We start from the raw sequence: 22,833 nt of genomic DNA, 5'->3' as shown, positions 1-22,833 counted from the left end.
TGTTTCATGTTTTCAATTTATGTTTATCATGTCATGTCTTTTACTGGGATTCATGTGATTCCCTGTTTCCCTCATGTGAGCTTGTCTAGGGTTGGGTATCGTTTGAATTTTAACAATTCCAATTCTGATTCTGCTTATCAATTCCGATTCTGATCGATTCCTAATTTTGATTACTTAGATATCATTCACATTAGTTCAAAGTCTTTTCATTGTAGCTGAATACCATGAACAAACTTCCACGGCTAAAGAACACTTAAACAAGGAACTTTTGCCTATGGTTTTAAAATACCATAGCAAAAACAACCAGCCTAACTAGATTTCAAGCATTATTAAATACAAGTAAACATCAAATTAAGAACAAATTAACAAATTAGCAATCCCACAAATAAATACAACTGAACAGATATATACGATTGAAATGAACTGCTATTGTCTAAACTAAAAGTTTTTCAGGTATTCAGGTACAGAAACTGTAATAACAAGTAAAATAATACTGAACTTTATAAATAAAATATATATTACAAATATAGTCACAAAAGTTATTCAGTCAAGAAGAGTGAGTGAATTCTCTCTTTGTCTTTTGTTGATTGATTAACATGGAGAAGGCAGCAGTAATATTAGGCTGCTGTCACTTTAATAAGAGCTGCATGGATGCACTGTTACACGCATTTTCTTTGTCAACTGTTTATGTTCACTTAAGACATAACCGACTGTGTTTACGGGGATATTTTGACAGATTTTTGTGTGTATTTGTCCGTTTAAGTACAAAAAGACTTGGAAGTGAACTCAGTTCAGTATCGTTCACTATAGAGCAGGGGTGTCAAACTCAGTTCCTGGAGGGCCACTGTCCTGCAGAGTTTAGCTCCAATCAGCTCCAAAAACACCTGCCTGGAAGTTTCTAGTAACTAGATTCTAGTTTCTACCTTGATTAGCTGGATCAGGTGTGTTTAATTAGGGTTGGAGCTAAACTCTGCAGGGTTGTGGCCCTCCAGGAACTGAGTTTGACACCCCTGCTATAGAGGGTATGCGTTGACGTCACTTTCCCACCGGAACACACCTGGACTGAGTGGCAAAAGAGCTGCTGCGTGACTGGATTTAATAGGGGAAACTGTGAAAACGTCAGTAAAACGAACAATGACCAGTTTAAACTAAAGGTTGGACTCGATATAGTGTTCCTTACAGCTTACCAAAGATCCAGTGATCCATGAATATTGACATGCAGCCAGGAATTGTTTTTCCTGACATTTAAATGTGCCTGATTTTGACACTGGGGAAATACATAATACAAAATTGCCTGTGAACGCTTTTTACAAATACAATATAGGTAGGTCTAAATCCGGATGATCACTTATATCTATGTCTATCATCATATCGTCCAGCCCTAAAACTTGTAGTTTGTTGTCAGTGTTTATTTAAAAACATCCAATTATGCATAATATACAACGATAAATATTTAATTGATGAGTTGTCAATACAATATATAACAATACAATATATAGGGTATGATTTTACCCTTAACCCCCTGAGGTCGGCTATCGCGCCGGCGCGATAGGCTCGTTTTTTTCCTTATCAGTGCAAAAAAGAATCAAAATACTAATATTAATTTTTATCTTATATGCTTGTGTTATACATCAATCGATCCTGTTAAATGTGTATTTTTTTGTGTATACTCATAATAAAAACAAAGTGTTGTGCTTTTTGCTAAATAAAGAAAAATAAACACGAAGCGAGTTCTGCCTTCTCTCTGTCAGTTAAGTCCATTCTGAAACACGTCCGAAAATGAACCATAACTCAGCGAATACTCAGTCAAACAGGCATACAGACACACAGGCATGAAGCTTGAATTCTCTTCTTTTAAATGAAGTAATTTTTATAAAAAACGAATATTCTCAGTTTATGCAATCTGTATGAAAAGAGCGAGATGTCAGTTGTTCTCATCTCAGCTAATTATTTTTAATGTGACCCCGCCCACGGAGAGCGCGCTCTATTCAAACGCAAATGACTGAGGCAATCCACACAAACCTGTGAACGCCCCCACATCAGCTTGAGAAAACACATCAAGCTTATTCAGATCATTGTACTTGTTTACACAGTCTCGCAGCGCTGTGAGGAATAATACTATAATGGAAAATGTACCTCAGAAGTTCTGGTATTTCGAGGACAACGGATCCTGAGCTATGGAATACTGTAGTAAGGTTTTTTTTTCATTCTCAAGTGAATCGCGTTTCTCTGTGTGAATGAATGAACGGCAGAGATGCGCGCTGTTTACCACAACTGGCAAAAGACGGTTTAAATTTGAATCGCGTTTCTGTGTGTGAATGAATGTTTCGCTTTTAGCAAACTGTATTGCTATACGGAGTAAAAATCGACTGAAATATGTTGAAATAAAATGTATTTGTATAAGCAACGTATTAAACTGCAAATTAACATTTATATTTCTTATAATAAAAACGAAAGACCTATGTTACAGACATATGAAAGACAACATTTCGTTGATTAGTTTTGGATAGATTATACATTTATACTGTAAAATATCTCAAATAAGCTTTTGTTTGCCAATTTTTGCTCATATGTTAAATATAGTATGTTTTGTCAAAAATAAAGTAATCAAATAATATGTTATAGTGTTTATTCCAATGTAGGCTAGGCTATATTCAAGTAATGAATCCTTAACTTTGAAATATGTATGATAAAATGTATACTTTAGTTTTTACAAAGAAAGATTACACTTGAATTGTTGTTGTAATTGTAACCTTTTTAATAATAAAAAAAATTATATTTACAAGGTAGATGTAAACAAACTATTAAAAGGTAAATATAAGCCTTTTCTTTAAATAATTTTTAATGTGTTTTATTAGTGACAAATTTGGGGAGAGGATAAATATTCCAAAACTGAAAATACAGTATGAGAATTAACTGCACAATTACTAGACATGTTTTCCTTGGATATTATAGGCCAATTTGCAAGCACAATTTGTGGAAAAATAAAAAAAAATTGAGATGCTTCCAACTGTTGCTCTTGCATTCTTTCTTGTGACACACCTGAATGAATGGCTCATTAAGTAGGCCCCATTGTCTCCTCAGGTGCGAACCACGAAATATGCATGATGGTGTTGGATCGTTGACGCCCACTCCGCATATTGCCTTTCCAAACAGAAAGTGTTTTGCAAAATATTTGCACATATTTAGTATGTGTTTTGTGGCCTTATTTCAGAAACTTTAGTTTTTAGTTTTTTCAATAACCATGCATAAACATTATTCTCTCAAAAATGCAAACATGTACATTCATGTTGCTCACATATTATGGTATCCCTGTTTGTGCTAAATAGTGTGTAATTACACCTTTGCCATTAATATGTTTATAAGCAACTGAAAAAAGCACAAATGTCAGGGCATGTCAGAACATCTCAAGGACCCCAAAAACACCTTAGACCCCAGAGGGTTAAATTCAGCAAATTGACAACATGATAACTGCAAGTCCACCTTTTGCTGCCTGGAGCCCAGTTGTTTCTGTGAATTGCAGCGATCCATTTGCTTCCGCAGTCTGTAAAAATATACCTCAGATTTCTTGTCAAATCTAGTTGTACAGTCAATCGCAAAGCTCTTTCCCGTTTTAGATGTTTTGTGGGTTTTTTGCGGCATTCACGCTGAAAACAAATGCTGCAGCTCAGGCTTTTTGCCACGCAGTGGGCGTAACCGCAGTCACTCTGGCCGAAGGTGATGTCACACGCTACAGGGTTCCAGCCACTGGGCTATAATAATATTCATAGATCTACTATGTGACATGGTTGTGTATATGACTTGGCAAAATAGTGGACAGCCTATACACTGGTGAAAATCAGGCCGACTCCCTCACACAATGCGAGTCGCGACCATACAAGCATCAACGATTTCCACACAATTTCTCCCGAGAGAAATTTTTTTTTTGTCCGTGTATGCCCAGCTTAAAGCTCCAATATGTAACAATTTTGTAATAAAATTTCCGAAAATAACCTGCACAGTGTGATATATTTCCTCCAGTTGTGTACTTACAATATCTCAAAAGTCTCCAAAGATTTTTTTATTTCAGAGAAATTCCGATTTTAAATAACTGACCGCCCCGGAAAAGAAATGTCGCCTCTCAGCGACGCAATGTCCGCACTATCCTTTTTTTCCCGGTGTGGACCATGTGATATTCCACCACACCGGAATATCACATGGTCAAATGCGGAAGTGGTGGTTATAGCATTATAGTCATAGACTGTATGGTTATAGCTGTTATGGAACACGATTACTCTATTGAAGTACCAACAAAACGAAAGCGTCCATATTCGGATACACGCAGACTGTGTGACAAACGGAGGAATAAAACCCGGATAAATATCGGCCAGGCGTTTTCGAGATGGAGAGAGCTGCGTGACAATCTTGGACTTGACAGAGACTCTGCTCTCGCGAGTGTATTGATAGACAGGTAAGCAAATCAAATTTTTTTTTTATTGTACAAGTAACGTAATAGTTACAGTAAAGATGATTTTAATAGATATGAATTAATGACAAATAGCTGTAAGTTGTAACGGGATAATATAGCATAACGTTTCACGTTCCTTGCAGTTCATTAATTATGATGACAAAATAATACAATCAGACATACAAGTAATACAAAACGAATAAATTACCTCATCCGTGATCATGATTCATTAATTCCATTTAGATACATCGCTAGATGGTGAAAATGCATTAAAAATGACATCTCCCATCGTCACCTCCTTCATAGCGTCATCAAGCTTCGCCTTTATTGTTGGAAACTGCGCCCTCTTGTGGTCAAAAATTTTTACATATTGGAGCTTTAAGTCAAGTGAAGTCAAGTCAAGTCTGTGTTTATTTTGATTTTGTTTTCATTCAATTAAAGGGATAGTTCACCCAAATATGACAGTTACCCCAGACGAATACAATCAGAGTTATATTAAAAACTGTCCTGGCTCTTCCAAGCTTTATAATGGCAGTGAATATTTTTGTTGTGTTTTCACTTCAGAACGCCTTTATTTATTTTTGGGTGAACTATCTTTAACTGCACTTGGGTTTGTTAAACTCACCGACAGTGGACTTTACCGTGGCACTTGTTTCACTGTGAAATTGTGTGTCTTGGAGTGAACTAGATACATGGAGTGACAATACATGGTGCCTCAAAGTATGAAGGGTTCCTATATGACCAAAAAGTTGAGCTACTGAAAACAAGACCACCGCTGGAGTGAAAAAGAAGAAAAGAGTGCTGGGATTCTGTCCAGCCACAATTGCTCAATATTGTAAAAAGGCTGCAATATGATGGTCCATATCACTGCAGTCCCAAGCCTCCGAGGACACCATTACCAGAATCTCCACTACATTATGCATCACATCCATTAAATCAAGTTCTCCCCATGCTTTTACTTTCATTTTACATCAAGCACTTGGTTGGGAACATGGAAATGTGTACTAAAATAAATATGACTGCATAAAAGAGTGGACGTTTTCATAGAAAGTTTTGTTGATTGTGTCTCTCATTATGTCTGTAGAAAACATTTAAAATTGATGTGTTTTGGAGGTGGAGTTGTTCCCAATCAATAAAACAGCCACAGCACTGCGGTTTTACTTTAAAATCTCCAGGTAAATCATACCACCTAACAAAGTCAAAGATTTATTGAATGTGTCTTGCACTTTTATTTCTGAGAGCTCACTAAAGTATTACTAGTGGTGTTTGCCTAGGATTTTTTTAGTATCATAAGCCAAGTTGACTAATCAGCCATTAAGAAATAATCTGCATTTGCCAAAATGTCAAATACATATCCTGTGACAGCTACAGTGAGGAAAATAAGTATTTGAACACCCTGCTATTTTGCAAGTTCTCCCACTTGGAAATCATGGAGGGGTCTGAAATTGTCATCGTAGGTGCATGTCCACTGTGAGAGACATAATCTAAAAAAAAAAAAAATCCAGAAATCACAATATATGATTTTTTAACTATTTATTTGTATGATACAGCTGCAAAAAAGTATTTGAACACCTGTCTATCAGCTAGAATTCTGACCCTCAAAGACCTGTTAGTCTGCCTTTAAAATGTCCACCTCCACTCCATTTATTATCCTAAATTAGATGCACCTGTTTGAGGTCGTTAGCTGCATAAAGACACCTGTCCACACCATACAATCAGTAAGAATCCAACTACTAACATGGCCAAGACCAAAGAGCTGTCCAAAGACACTAGAGACAAAATTGTACACCTCCACAAGGCTGGAAAGGGCTACGGGGAAATTGCCAAGCAGCTTGGTGACAAAAGGTCCACTGTTGGAGCAATCATTAGAAAATGGAAGAAGCTAAACATGACTGTCACTCTCCCTCGGACTGGGGCTCCATGCAAGATCTCACCTCGTGGGGTCTCAATGATCCTAAGAAAGGTGAGAAATCAGCCCAGAACTACACGGGAGGAGCTGGTCAATGACCTGAAAAGAGCTGGGACCACCGTTTCCAAGGTTGCTGTTGGTAATACACTAAGACGTCATGGTTTGAAATAATGCATGGCACGGAAGGTTCCCCTGCTTAAACCAGCACATGTCAAGGCCCGTCTTAAGTTTGCCAATGACCATTTGGATGATCCAGAAGAGTCATGGGAGAAAGTCATGTGGTCAGATGAGACCAAAATAGAACTTTTTGGTCATAATTCCACTAAACGTGTTTGGAGGAAGAAGAATGATGAGTACCATCCCAAGAACACCATCCCTACTGTGAAGCATGGGGGTGGTAGCATTATGCTTTGGGGGTGTTTTTCTGCACATGGGACAGGGCGACTGCACTGTATTAAGGAGAGGATGCTTTGGGGGTGTATACCGGGGCCATGTATTGCGAGATTTTGGGGAACAACCTCCTTCCCTCAGTTAGAGCATTGAAGATGGGTCGAGGCTGGGTCTTCCAACATGACAATGACCCGAAGCACACAGCCAGGATAACCAAGGAGTGGCTCTGTAAGAAGCATATCAAGGTTCTGGCGTGGCCTAGCCAGTCTCCAGACCTAAACCCAATAGAGAATCTTTGGAGGGAGCTCAAACTCCGTGTTTCTCAGCGACAGCCCAGAAACCTGACTGATCTAGAGAAGATCTGTGTGGAGGAGTGGGCCAAAATCCCTCCTGCAGTGTGTGCAAACCTGGTGAAAAACTACAGGAAACGTTTGACCTCTGTAATTGCAAACAAAGGCTACTGTACCAAATATTAACATTGATTTTCTCAGGTGTTCAAATACTTATTTGCAGCTGTATCATACAAATAAATAGTTAAAAAATCATACATTGTGATTTCTGGATTTTTTTTTTTTGATTATGTCTCTCACAGTGGACATGCACCTACGATGACAATTTCAGACCCCTCCATGATTTCTAAGTGGGAGAACTTGCAAAATAGCAGGGTGTTCAAATACTTATTTTCCTCACTGTATAATGTAATGCACAAATAAGCGCACAACCATTCGCATTTGTACTCTGCGATGCATTGAAAATGTATAACTTTTTAGGCTTATTTTGTGGCATTTTTATAAGCTGTAAAGACCGGTTACTCTCACAGTGTGGATGAATCGTGTTTGTGTCGAAGACTCAGGATCTACTGAAGAGAATTTATGTGATGCAGAAACTTACAAAGTAAAATTTTTGCTCCATTAATGCATCTCTTACTTACTGTATGCAATCTCACTGTTCTGTATGCAATCTCAAGCGTCTGTCAAATATCATATTTCATATGTTACAAGAACAGCCTTTTTCCACCTTAGAAACATTGCTAAGCTATGTAACATGCTATCTGTTTCTGATGCAGAAAAGTTAGTTCATGCATTCATGACCTCGAGACTAGATTACTGTAATGCTTTATTAGCCGGTTGTCCTGCATCCTCAATAAACAAGCTACAGTTAGTCCAAAATGCAGCTGCTAGAGTTCTTACTAGGTCAAGGAAATATGATCATATAACACCAATTCTATCATCTCTACACTGGTTACCTATTAAGTTCCGTATCAATTACAAAGTATTACTACTGACCTATAAAGCCCTAAATGGTTTAGCTCCTGGGTATTTAACGGAAATTCTATCGCCCTACAATCCATTACGCTCTTTAAGATCACTAAATTCGAGGCTTCTGGTCATTCCTAGGATATCTAAGTCCACTAAAGGAGGGAGGGCATTTTCACATTTAGCTCCTAAACTCTGGAATGGCCTTCCTGATATTGTTCGAGGCTCAGACTTGCTGTCCCAGTTTAAAACTAGATTAAAGACGCATCTCTTTAGCCAAGCGTTCGCATAATACTACCTTTTATACTACAGTTGAATCAGATTGAATGCATTAATATTATGAACAGCAGCTATGCTAATTATTTCCCATCTGCTTTTCTGTCGTTATCTCGGGACGCTAGTCCCAAGGTAAATAGAGTTCGTCAGTTCCAGTTTGTATCCAGCCTCACATGGAACCTTCAGATGCCCCAACACCCGTGAAGAGACGACTCGACGCCTGTGAAGAGACGACTCGACGCTGGCGATATGTTATGCCCTAAATTAATACATGATTAACTAACTGTATTTTTCTATGTACATTTCTGAAATGCACTTTCTGTAAAGCTGCTTTGAGACAATATGTATTGTGAAAAGCGCTATACAAATAAATCTGAATTGAATTGAATTTGAATTGTCAAAGGAAATCAACGCGTGTTGTCATGAATAATTAAGCGAGGCATCTTCTCATAAGATAAGCACAAGCAGTCTCATTTTTAATTATGAGACACAATGTTGAGTCTAGTGGTGTCACAATATTGGAATTTCCAACTTCGATCAGATACCTTGAAAAACATTGATATTTGATACCATAATATACTGCCATACAGATATGTTTATTATTATCTCATAATTATAGAGCTTACACATAGCACAGGGGGGTTTTATTTGAAATTCTGAACTAAATTTGCAGAAAAAAAGACAAGTAAAAAGTTAGTAATACAATAAGAACAAATTAACAAATTGCAAATGATAGCACAAATAAATACAATAGAATAAAGAGAAATGAAAACAGTTTTTCAGGGGGGTCTAACTGTATTCAGGTAAGAAATACTATTAAAGTAATAAAATGTAAAATAACACTGGGTAGTCTTCATTGTAAATTTAAATACAGATTCATGTTTCCAGTTAAAGCTACAAAAGTGATTCAGTCAAGACTAGTGAGTGATTTTCTCTATCGCAGCAGATTTATTAGGCTGCTGTCACTTTAAGAGCTTATGCATGGATCCAATATACCGTTACACAACAAGCGTTATTTTTCTCAACTATTTAAGTTCCAAAACTGACTGTGTTTAACTGAATACTCGCCAAGACGGTCATACACCCATCATTTTGTGTGTATTTGACCATTTAAGCGCAGTAAGCCACTCAATTTGAGAGGCGGCTTCAGTGGTGCGCACGCTTTTGGTGTGAGCGCGAAACCTGTGGTAATGCAAGGTATGTGTCAATTCGCCGTCAGAGAGAGAGAGAGAGAGAGAGCAAGACAGAGCAGCTGGTCTCGGTGTATCGATACTGCAGAAAAGGAGTATTGTAACCATTATAGATATTTCAGTAACAATACATGTTGAAATATTGACATTTTTGACAACACTAGTTGAGTCATCGATCCTGTGATGTTGACACAAAGACAAATTTGAACCCGGAAGATGAAAATAACGCAAAAAAGCTTAAAATTTACTAGTTTTCTCATATTATTAAAACTAAAGGAAGGCATGATGTTCAACACACATAACTGTTAAAATTACAGAAAAATTAAGTTTAGGGTTTTATCACCCTTTCAAATTGTAATCATAAATATGTTTACACAGTGTTCCCAAAGTCTATTTTAAATGATATTTGTTTAACAGCATATTTTTACTAAGTACTATCAATGCCAACACCAATAAAAAATTTTTTTTCAAATGTTAAGAATAAAATTACTTCAACATATTTGAATAATTTTTAACATTCAATAAGCAAACTGCAGACTAATGTTTTTGTTTATCATTAACTTGCTTATCATTTATAATACATGATCAATATATATATATTTTTTTAAATGTCAAGAAATTTACAGCAATCATACCTTAAACCCATTATAATAAACGTTGCATTTTGTTTTGCCTTTATTTATGAGAAATCACTGTCATTGCATTAGCAAAAATCCCAACTATGCATTATCTCACCATGGTGCCACCAGTTGTGACAACTGGAAAATCCATACTGGACCCACACAATACTGAGCTGAAATGTTTAACACTAATGAAAACAGAAGACTCACCAATGAACCGAATGATTCTGCGGATGAGAGGGTTTAGGTAGCAGCACTCTCCAGTCACAATGGTTTTCTCCTGGGCTATTAGGGCTTCTCTAGTGGACTTCATGATATACATGGAGATCTCCCCAACAAATATCTACAGACAGAAAAAAAAAACTGATTTAAGCAGTTAATGCATAATGCGAGATTCATGTCTATTATATTTTTGGGGATTTTGCTCATTACTTGAATTGGAGGAACTATATTCTTAAGTCATTATGTTATTCAAGTTGTCTTGCACACTTTGGTGTAAATGGTCACTTTCCCAATGTCGGGCTGAACAGTTCCCAGAACAGTAAGGAACGGTTCCAGATTTATCCACTTGAGCTTGATTAAGCACGGCACGATTACAAACCATTCCCGGTCCAGAATTTTCATCACGGTTGGCTAACCATGCTGAACTGTGCTGTTTGAATGCGTGCGTAGTGACGCATGGGATCTGTGTTGTACTTTTACTTCTGAGAGCTCACTAAAGAATTACTCGTGGTGTTTGCTTAGATTTTTATTCTATATAATGTATAATTAGTATTAACAGGCCAAGTTGATTAATCAGCCATTAAGAAATAATCTGCAGTGGCTTAAGTGTCAAAATAGATTTGTCAGTGGATAAGATAAGTACACGCACTAAATGAAAACCACCCCAAAAATGAACACACAGTTTGAACGTGTGTAGTGATGTCACATCGCCACTCCGGATTAGTCACTTTTCTGTTGCCTGGCTGCCAGTTTCTCTATAGTTGGCCAAGCTTCCTATTTCAGAAAAGTAAACAAGTTTAAAACGGAAATATCTGATCATCCTCCATAACGCAGTCACTATTTAAATCTCATACCATCTGTAAACTTTTTCGCTACAAAGGGAACATTTGGATTACATTCCAAAGATCTCTGTTATCAGCTCCACAGTGGAAAATCAAACCATATCCGCATCGCCTAGGTTAAGCAAACAAGAATGGTTTAAAAGCAGCTATTGACATCAATGTTTCAAAATTTAAATCTAAAGACAGTTTAGTCATCATTTAGTTTTTGCTAATGTACTTTTAAAGGGGTCATGAATTTAGAAATTGAATTTCCCTTGATCGTTTGGCATGTAGGAGGTCATTGTACTATAGAAACATCCTCTAAGTTTCAAAACTCAGTCCAAAAACAGCTTTTATTGAAACCAGGCTTCGAAGACGACTAGTTTCGGATTTCGTCACATTATGACGTAATAGTGCAACGAAAAACCACCTCTGGGGAATCAGATCAACGCCTACACCTACATCACATCTTTGGCCCCACCCACTGACACGTTAGTGAGATGAGAGAAGAAGAGATACAGGATCACTGGACAAAAATGTCATTACCTTCCAAAGGATCCTAATGCTTGGGAAGTGCTTATTTATGTGAACGTCTCAGTACTAGCATTATTTGTTTGTTTGGTACATTTCACTGTGGATTATATGGTAAATCAGTCGCAATTTTGGCGCAGGCTTTCCGAACAGACTTTCACAGTAAAGATATGGACCTGACAGTAATGCCACAACATGTATGTGGCAAGCAGGGCGGGGCCGAGAGCCTTGGGAACAGAGCGAGGCCGGTGGCGCGAGTGCTAATGAGTGTCTCCTGCGTGCTACGTGGCCTTAAGTCTCATGGGAGGAGATCCGGAAGGATAAAAGGAGGAGTGATGACAGTGCAAGACGAGAGAGGACCAGGCCTGGACTTTATGATGGTGTTTATATGAGAGGCAGACGTCTGTGAGGTCCTGTTTTCACATGTGAAAACATGTGAACTTGTTTAACTTGTGTTTTCACATGTGAAAACAGGAGCGGTTCAAAACTTTGTATATCAGGACGGGTCGCTGAACTGCCACAAAGGCATACAATGTATAAATGTGGGCAGTCACATCGTGATATCATAACCGTGATGATTTCTTGGAAGTTTCAAGGTAATGTTCTGGGACATTGTGAATGTTAGAATGACATATTTAGAAATTCTTTGTTGAAAGAGTTTGTACTAAGAGTTTCTATCTCCATTTTACGAGCAAAATCAGGTTTTAGAAGTCCTTTGTGCCGTGAAATTGAGTGAACCTCTAATGATCAGTTCACTTCGCCCTTGTATTATTTTTATTAAGCCAACTGTGACTAAACATGGTGTTTCGCACTAATGGTAATAATAATGACGATGTACAAACCAAATTCATACTTTGTCACCTGGCACAGATTTCATTTGTTGAAAAGTAGCAATATTCAAGGCATAAACATCAAATATTATAAACACATTTAAGCAATTAATATTGTCATAATTGACTCACCCTCACGTTGTTCCAAACCCGTATGCTGTTCTTTTATTTGTGGCACACAATAGTAGCATTTCAAAGAATCTTTACACAGCTCTTTTTTCTCTCCATACTTTCCTTCCATCAAATCTCTAAAATCTCATCCTTAATTATGCATAATCAAAATAGCAGATTGTGTTGGCTACAACATACAGAACATCATTCAGAACCAAATGCCTGTAACGAATGGACTTAATCCAAGTGCTCTAGACATCATAAAACCTTCCCCCTCTCCTCTGTTGTCATCAGCCCTCAAACCAGTTCTCTTCAAAGACCGTTATCACCTCTGCTCTCCTGAACGATCTCAGCAAGAGACTGTCTGCAACCCTCAAAGACAGCATAGCCGACCAGACGGCACAAGCCATTTGGTCAAAGACTATAGAGATAAACTTCCAATACACAAGGAAATTTACTCCACTCTTACCCACAAACTTTCCCAAAGGTTTATAGTATTTCTCCTGTGTTTTATGCATGTGTCTATGTTTTATTAGCCTAGTTATGATTCTTTAGTTATGTTAGAGTAACTTCAAATGTTGATATCCAAAGATGGTTCTCTCTCTTCTTCACTTTTCTTCACTTTCTTGATTCTGTATACAATCTTTGCTTAGTTTAGTTGTGGGTGCAGCCTACCGTAGTTTCATTTATTAAACCAATATATCCACGCTTTATTGTCTCTGTGTTTGCCACTCACAAAAATATCGAAGTCACTTGAACATCTTGGTAACACTTTACAATAAGGTTCCTTTATTAAACATTAGTTAATGTATTAACTAGCATGAACTAACAATGAGCAATACATTTACTACTGTTTTTGTTAATCTTTGTTAAATGTTAGTTAATGAAAATAAAGCTGTTCATTGTTTGTTCATGTTAGTTCACAGTGCATTACCTAATGTTAACAAGATTTTAATAAAGTATTAGTAAATGTTGAAATTAACATTAACAAAGATGAACAAATGCTGTATAAGTGCAGTTCATTATTAGTTAATGTTAACTAATGTAGTTAACTAATGAACCTTATTGTAAAGTGTTACCAACATCTTGATCTAGTGATACCTATGCTATTACCCTGCTACTACTTTATTTACTTTAGTTGGAAAAGGTTATTCTTTACTGGCCAGGAAGATCATTTATTTCCTAGAATTAATAATTGATTATGCTTTCTGTTCATTGGATGAACTGATTAAATAATTGTACTATTAATTCTGCTACAGTCAATTCTAAAAATAATTCAAATATTTATAATTAATTATAATCCGTTAAAATTAATTATATATATATATATAATTATATATATATATGTGTGTGTGTGTGTGTCAGGTTATCCCTGTATATTTTTCTGTTGATATGAAAAATCGGGTACATTTAGCAATATAGCGGGTGAATTATGTATATGATGTTATGATGAACTATATGTCTTTCTCCACTGAAGTTCTGAGTTCTTCAAAGCGTTTCTGATGATTGTTAGAAGGCAGCAGTCTGACTCTGAGATGATGAACGGAAACATAGTAAACATAACATACACTCAAAAAAATGAAACCTTGACTTTAATTATTTTTTTCTTGTCAACAGGTTCCACTTAATTTAATTATGAAAGTTGAAAACAAATAATTAAGTTTATCTAACTTAATGTGGTTGTTTTAGGGATAAATAATATTTTGGACTCAAGCCAACTATTATCAATCATTTTTGCTCAACAAGAGACATTTGAGTTTAACTAACTAAAGTCAGTTAAGTTATATGTACTAACAAAATTTGTGAATCCAACTTATTTAATATTCCATTCATTTAAGTGACACATAATTAAATTGATAGACTATAGATAGCTATCAGCTAGCAGTAACACATATTAGCATCTTAAATGGTAAGATTTACATGTTCCTTTAACCAAAGCATTTGAAAGTATTTGAATCAGTCCACAGCCAAACAAAATGCTCCACTCTTCTCCACAATGGTAACCCACTGAAATTTAAATGGATCTAATAATTCCAATGTAATTGAACATTAAACACAATTACACACAATCAAGTCTTCCCCTTTTCTCATTTTCTCAAAAACACATAAAATAACACTTAATTTTAACATTTATTCTCTCTTAATTCAAACATATGCAAAGCATGCTGGGAACTAACAAGCACTGCCAAGTTTCAGTTAATGCAACACAAATCATTCAAGTAATGACAAAACAAACGGATTAAGTAAACTTACATTTTTCATATAAAAGCAGATTGAACACAATCAAATTAAGTTAGGGCAAAATGGCAGTTGGCGTCGCACTATACTGCCACCATCTGGATGTAAGAATTATTTACTTAACATAAATGGTTTGTGTTTAGACAACGCATTAGGATTTTGTACTGTTAAGTTGAGACATAATTACGTGGACCTTAATAGAAAAAAAAACATTTCAAGTCAACAAACACAATTATTATAAGTAAACTAAATATAAATATATTATGTAAAGTGCACAACCTTCCTAGTTCATTTTTTTGAGTGTAGTCAAGCAACGAGGTCCAAGTCCGACGTTGTAGAGAGCGATACATTAAAATGCATTACCATTCTGATACATCAACTTGTATACAAGCCTGTATAATTAACTTTTCCTCTTCTTCTGAATCAGTTTCTGGTTCAAACATACATGGCTGAATTAAACCAATATTTCCACTTGCCATATGCAGCATTTACCCAAAGACTATAGATATAGAAAGGGACTTTGTTTTACCTCAGATTTTCTGTTCCTCACAACAAAAATGTGTTTTATTTATTCATCTATGCTGGGAACGTCAATGATAAAATTGCATGTACATTTTCTTCACCCAAAGGTTTCAAAGGAATTATACAAGTTTCATATCCATTGACATACATCATTAGAAAATCAATATAAATAGTGTAGACTCTTTTCGAAACTTAAAAACATCTCAATTTGACAGTTTAATAAAGTAGATTTGCTAAATTGGATGCATGTTTCCCACAGCATCAGTCACGTTGCACATGTGTACGTCTCTATACAAACGGCAAAACATAAAACATAATAGCAAAGTTAAAAGACGGAATTTACTAAGAAAAACCTGTTGATGGAATAAATTTGCATAGAAAGGAAGTGTGTTTGAGCTGAAAAGAATGATAATGACAAAAGTGGAGCCTTTTGGGGAATTTTCACCTAAAAGATACAGCATTTCACAGGCCACTTTGAAGTCGGATATTACTCAGCCACTGACCAATTCTCAAGTTACCAAATGCAAGAGGTTTTCTATTTTCTGCCATAGAGGAGAAATAAAGTTTGTGTCACAAGGAGGGAAAAAATTCAAGACCAGATGCAGCTGCTGCAGTTCTTTTTATCTCCAGAGTAAAACTCTGGCTTGTTTAAAGCTGTTTTCTGTGCTGGGAATGATGGAATTGGACTGCAGTGTTCATCTCTTAGAATAGTACAGTACAGATGAAACTCCAGTCCGTTGCTTGAGATATAGGCAGGGTTATAAAGATTAATAACTACACTAGGAATTTCCAAAACTGTTTGAAAAAGGTACAAGAAACCTACAGGTTGGATTTAGATTTATACATGTTCAGCCTGAATGTCATCAAAGCTATCATGAGCCATATGCCATATAATAAATCAATTGTTATATAAACTTAAGCAAAAATAAATATATATTTTTTACTTACAGTATGCATATCTACGGAAAATTGTTTCCGCCACAGAATAAATAAAAAAAGCTAATTTAAAAAAACAACTTTTTATCTCACAATTCTGACTTTTTTTCCCCCCTCGCAATTCCCAGCTTATATCTCGCAGTGCTGATTTTTCTCGCAATTCGATTGCAGGGTTATTTCTCTATATTATTGACTTTACATATCATAATTGTGAAAAAAAAATATGAACTGTGAGCTGTAAACTCAGAATAAACTCAGTAACTTTATTTCTTGCAATTTCACGCTGACTTTTTCCTCAGAATTGTGAGGTATAATCTTTTTTCTCACATTATTCCCACCATAAACAAGCTTCCATAAATATTCCCAATTCATATTACCACAATTAAAAAACAACACAAATAATAATAATAATAAAATGTTTATAAAGTATGGTAGTAGTATTTGTTGTACTGCTTTAATTTATGTACTAAGGAGATCATGAGGCTTGTGGAGAGGTGTGTTACTTATTTAGACCATCAGATTTTTGCCTGGACAACAATAAAACGAGCAATAAACCTCATATGAATATCACAGACTTGGCAGTGGGTTTTTGAGCCAGTAACCGCCCACCCAAAACACCCGAGCTTCAGGTTCTGGAAACACACTTCACATTTTCTTCTGCAGTGATAATAACCTCAGAATGGAAAATAAATCATAACAGTCTAAAAATAAAAGCTTAATTTCCTTCATTTTGTTTGGAGACTGATTGACCAAACCAAAGTCAGAATCATGACAAGGATCTACACTAAATATATTCATTTCAACCTACAGCACGTCAAGAATAACGACTTAAATTACAGCCGTGGACTGTAGTTATTCTTGATAAAATGTACAATTAAATTATTATACACATCCTCATGGTCTGTCTAATCTGTATAACTCCTAACAGCTTCATAGCACATTTGGCCCAAACAAAGGCTGTGAAACTGAGATCATAATTTTCAGCAAAAATTAAATATATTCACTCTAATTTTCTTTAGTGGGTTGATGTTTTATGGCCCATGTGCCTATTAAAAGGATATGGGAGACTGCACAGAAACCCCACTCTGGAGATTACATTTAATTTCCCATTTATGTTTTACACTATAACACAAAAAAAGCATGTATGTAGTATTTTGTGTGTGTTGGTATTGCAGTGCCCTCTGGTGTTCATGTCCAACACATACAAGAAAACATACACTTTATTGAAGAAAAAAAAAAACACTTTACAATAACGTTTAATTTGTTAATATTAGTTAACTTGATCTTTACCTCATTACCTTGTAAAATGACTTACTTAAACTAAAAACCAAAATGTACGGGGAAAAAAAATTCAAAAAAAGTAGACCTCAGTAATTAGCTAGTCAGTTAACTAGTTTGGAGCCATGTCTACTCACAATGGCAGTGGGCGCCGCTGCCACCACACAGTAGAGGATGAGAGGAGGGATGAAGCTGCTCTCCTCCGGCCCGGGGTACGGCTTCATCAGGTCAGCATCATTACAGAAGAAGCCCTGCACATGGATCCCAAACGTGTCTGTGCATTCAAAGTAGTACGCCAGCAGCACCGTCCCGGCCATGATGACCAACTGGAAAGACAACAAAAAGAAACAAACTTAACAGAAGTATCTGTCAAGATCTTTCACCATTTCACCGACACTTCTCAAAGATGCGTCTCATCTCCGCTCGGAAAACCTCTTGTAAGCAGCTGTGTCCATCTGTTTTTCTGTTTGAATTAGCTCTACTTGGAAGTCATATTTGTATCCTCTTTCATTTCCAGCAGGGTTACATAAAGGGCCTTTCATGAAATATTTGAGACAGCATTGCAGAGAGTCCAGCTGAAGGCACAGTTTAGCCATGTTGCCACCAAAATTACCCGGAACAATTTGTTCAAGGAACTTTTTTCCCCCAGATCTGTTGCTTTCTGCGTTCCCACCACAGTCTAAAGATTAGGCAAATTAGTCCGGTGACGTAGGACTGCACACACCGCAAAATATTTTTTAAAATGGTGGATGAAATTAAATGCTGCGTGGAGTCAACCAATCAGCATGTTCAGCGTCAAGCCCCACCCCCGAGAGTTCCTGAACTTTGAAAAAGTACTACCTCGCAAGCAGGGACTTTCTGAGGGGGACATTTTTAAACGGAACCTAATTTAGACCCCGCTTCCTGCGGTCGAAACACACGGAGTACCACCCCAAAGTTCATAGTTCCTGAGTAAAGTTCCTGTGGTGGAAACACGGCTTTGAATGACTTCCATAGTATGAAAAAAATGGTTACACCTTTTTTTACGGTGAAGAGTAATATTTAACTACATACAGCCTACTTACTATATAATTACAAATAGGGTTAGAGTTTAGTTTAGGGTTAGGTACTTGTAATTATGCATAATTTACTGTTAATACTATAGTAAGTACATGTAGTATTGTGTAACTACGTTACCTTAAAATAAAGTTACCAAAAAAATACTATGGAAGTCAATTGGCATTCTTCAAAATATCTTCTTTTGTGCTCAACAGAACAAAGAAATTCAGGTTTAGAACAACCTGGATGAGTAAATGTTGACAATTTTTATTTTTGGGTGAACTATCCCTTTAAGGTAGTCTGGCTATCACCAGACCAAGCTCAATCTTTAAGACTGAACATTGGTCTGGGGAGTCTGCTCTGTATTTTTTACTGCACAAGAGGCGTGATCAACGGACATAGATCAAATGACTCTGTACGCAATTGGATAGTCCTTCAACCAATCAGACCAACGATCCGGGTGACGTACTTTGCAGAGCGACGTGAAAACTCCAGGCAGGAAATGTGTAACCAAACGTGTTGATCAGCGGTTTGCAGAAGCAGTGATGGAATCCAGCAATTTTTGCAGGTTATGCAAAAAAAAAAAAAAAAAACATGAAAGTTAGTGGTATTTACACCCACTCAAGCGCTAAAAAGAAGCCATTGAGCATCGTCGAGAGGTTAAAAGAAATTGGACAGAGCCATAATGGTTTTGGAATTGGATTGGATTAAACCCACCAATAGCGGCAGGTGGATAAGCCAGTTTGTGATTGGTTCCCACAAATTTGTAAAGGAAGCAGCAGAGATGAATGTACAGGTTTCCAGCCTGAGCTGCAGGGTGAAATCAAATCGCCGGTAGATCAGGCTGTAGCTCTACCAGTCTACCTTTAAGGTATTGTAAAACACTTTTGCTGTTATTGAAGTTTAAGGGTGGATTAAGGTGAAAGGGAAGTCTCAAAAGTGTAATTATAGATGTAATTTTTTCACAGTTTAGAAAAAAAAGTAATTCCTGGGATTTAAGAATCGATATCGGTTCATCAAAATGAGAATCAATTAAAATCGAAAAATCATTATTTTCAACCCAACCTTAATTTTTAAAACTGGCTCGTTTGGAGCGTTTGTTTTCGAAACCTGACACTTTTTCTTCTTTAGTTTGTTTAATTTTATTTCCTTCAAGTCCCTGTTTCAGAACAAAGATCAACAAGTCTGAAAACGGTCTAAGATGAACAATGGGATTTAAGTACACAATTCTTTACTGCAATTAGTGTACAAATTCTGTTTCAACATTACTCTTACTCATATGCTGCCTCATAGTCCTCCCCAGCAAGTGCATGACATCGTTTTAACCACTAGGCAACGACATCAACCTCTAAATCAAATCATAGGCCACACCACCACATCAGAAGTCATATGAGGACAGAAGAAGAGCATATCAAAGCAGGTTGAATATTGTCTTACTGCACTTCTCAATACTCTGCTGCAGGGTTGAGTTTGTGTTGTTTCAGACTCAATGTACTGAGTCAGCACCTCATTAGTATTTCATGAGCGACGTAGTATGATTCCTCATGCTTGCCTTAAGCGATAACATAAGGGCATCATACAGTGCCGAAAGGGAAGCATGTCTAACCCAATTACAGTCGCTATTCACTGACATGGCACTTTTCTTTTAGTAGGTGAATTCAGAAAATCAGCCTCAAACTATACAGGTGGAACATAAGGGTTATTCAGGGTAAGTAAAAAATTAATACTTCACTGGAATAGACAGCCTTACAAAAAAGCACTTGAGGTAATATTAGGTAGCAATCCTATGCTACATTGCTTTGATACATACCATGGTACTGAATGATTACCGCAGTCATCTAGCGACATTTAGTGTGGCTTTAGCTACATTACTTTGAAAGGATTTCGGAACAGTGCTGCAATGTGAGTTGGAGGGAAGTAGTATTAGCTTGTTAGTTAGATACAGGATTCAATGTTATCTAGCTTGCCAGTGTTGTTAGCAAGTTATTTTAACAGCTAGCGCTAGCAAACATTTTTGTTACATAGCCAGCTGGCCAGTGTAATTATTCAAGGCTTTTCCACCATTGTGGCATGCACACCAATTTGAGTGTTTGTTTACCATCTCCATTTCTTGAGCTTCGTGCTTTGCTCTTGACTTCCATTCGGCCTGAACGGGTACAAATCAGTGTTTAAGTCAGGTAATGAAGTGTAGTCCTTTACAGTTGAGCAGCAATGTTGTAAATTGGTGCATTTTAAAATGATCTCATGTGAAGAAAGAAACTATTTTATGGAGTGGCAATTTTGTATGCATGATTTATATGTAACTGTAAAAGTGTACATGAGGTTCCACCCCTAAGAATAATCATCAATGGGGTGTACAAATGAGATCACAACATTATACAAATTAGCCAAAAATTCACAAAACATCAAATAGTTACGGATTGCCATGAGTGTTGTGCATTTTCAAAGTATTCAACTTATATGCAGTTACTGGCTGTATATTGGCTACTTTACAATGGCTTTAAATGTGGCTAATCCAGATCAAAACAATCCATTTTTATATCAGTTTGATTGCAGGGATCCAGACTGTGACCTTTTTTTCTTCCTGGTGCGAGTAAATTTTGCTGGTGGTTGCACTGGTGCCGCCACTTTACAGTATCAGCAGAACCTTCTGAGTTTCAATGTGAAAAAGTGCTTTCTACACTTAGTCGAAGGGGGATGTTGTAGCTTTGAATACAAGTTTTGCTTTTCTGAATATATTGAAATTAAAAGTAAGATTGACAATTTAAAATGTTATCTATTCTCAGAGAAGAGTTTTTTTTTTTTTTTCTGTGCGGTTTATGGAAGTACAGGAATAAACACAATGTTGTTTTGAACAATTTTATATTTAAGAATTGTATAGCCTACAATTTTTGTGAAGACTTTCAAAGAAATTAATAAAATGAGATTACATCAAATCAGTCACAAGTGAATTAAAAGAACTCATGTATGATAAGTTGGGGTTACTCATTTTTTTTCAATGCAACAAGTTTCCTCAATTTGAGTAGACAGAACTCAAAAAAACGTGTTAGTTTTAAGTAGATTGAAATTAAGTAATTGCAATTTAATTAGATTAAGTTAGTCCAACTTAAAATAACTAGTTGTAGTTGTAGTCGCAACACATTTTATTTTGTTTCAACTTTTACTTGCCATATTTTTTAAAATATCAAAATCCACAATTTTTTCAATTGTATTTACTTAATCATTTTAAGGCAGCGGGTTTCCTCTGAAAAAAACTGATCAACTGATCACTTTTTACAGTGTAACTGATAAGAGCTGCCATTTTTGTTGCATAAGAAAAACATCAAACGGTAAAGGAAACAAAAGCGCACTTGCACTTGTCCACAGCGTGGACAGTTTATCAGCTTGGAGCAATAATAGAGAGTGCAGCTCGAGCTCAGAACAGGTTTACTCGCGGGCCGTGACACCGTGTTGGAGATCCCGTGAGAAAGCGCTTCAATTCTCAGCAGTATTAATAACATTGCAGCGAGATCTAGTGGGAAGCATTCAAATTCAGTGCAGAATTATCTGTTATAAACCATATCAGATCAAACAGAGCTGATGTGGAAACCAGGAGAAAAATTGTGCCATGAACAAACAAGTTATAGAAGGCTTTTCAATCCATAAATCACCAACAATCACCATGGATTAATGTAGTAACGCTAACTGTAACCATGGTATTGTGGCAGAAATAGTTAATGTTTTTACATGATTACTGTAGTTTCAGGGTTCATACAACCTTTTGAAAGTGAAATTCAAGGACTTCAAAGTGCTTGATGCTTTTTCCAGCACTTTCAAAGCTCTAAATATTATCCAATTTAAATGTTATTTTTAATGTGATGACCAAAAATAAGCAATAACAAATTAAATTGTAGAACTTAGTGGCACCGGTTGTACTGCTCTCAAATGTTAGTCTGGAGCCCTGTACTGTATTTTATTATTTATTTATTTTTAACTGTCTTTTGTTTTTAACCCACTGATCCAGCATGATGCATTGTTATATTACATTTTAATGCTTTCTATTTAATAATTAGCTAGACACATTATTTGTTCCAAATATATGTTGAACTATTGCCCTGTGAATGCACAGAATGTCAAACTACAGTGTACATGTGGGTAATAAAGTATTTCCAAGAACATGAAAGTGTTTTTCTTATAAACCCTAAGGACTGAACACAGTACACTTAATAGCGCTTTACA

At 36.3% G+C, this 22,833-nt stretch overlaps 1 protein-coding gene across 1 annotated transcript in view; it reads right to left on the bottom strand.

Moving 5' to 3' along the window:
• plppr1 (phospholipid phosphatase related 1) overlaps positions 1–22,833 on the bottom strand; it is a 77,066-nt gene that overhangs the window by 6,159 nt on the left and 48,074 nt on the right. Inside the window, exons 3-4 of the mRNA XM_084103762.1 lie at positions 17,715–17,903; positions 10,299–10,431 (exon numbers count right to left, since the gene is read on the bottom strand). Of these exons, the coding sequence (XP_083959888.1) occupies positions 10,299–10,431; positions 17,715–17,903 (322 nt within the window). The remainder of the gene's footprint in view (positions 1–10,298; positions 10,432–17,714; positions 17,904–22,833) is intronic.

The sequence above is a fragment of the Abramis brama genome (genome assembly GCF_963993115.1).
Source record: "Abramis brama genome assembly, chromosome: 25".
NCBI lineage: Eukaryota > Metazoa > Chordata > Actinopteri > Cypriniformes > Leuciscidae > Abramis > Abramis brama.
The sequence above is the reverse complement of the archived record's forward strand: the minus strand, read 5'-3'. Positions and strand labels throughout refer to the sequence as shown.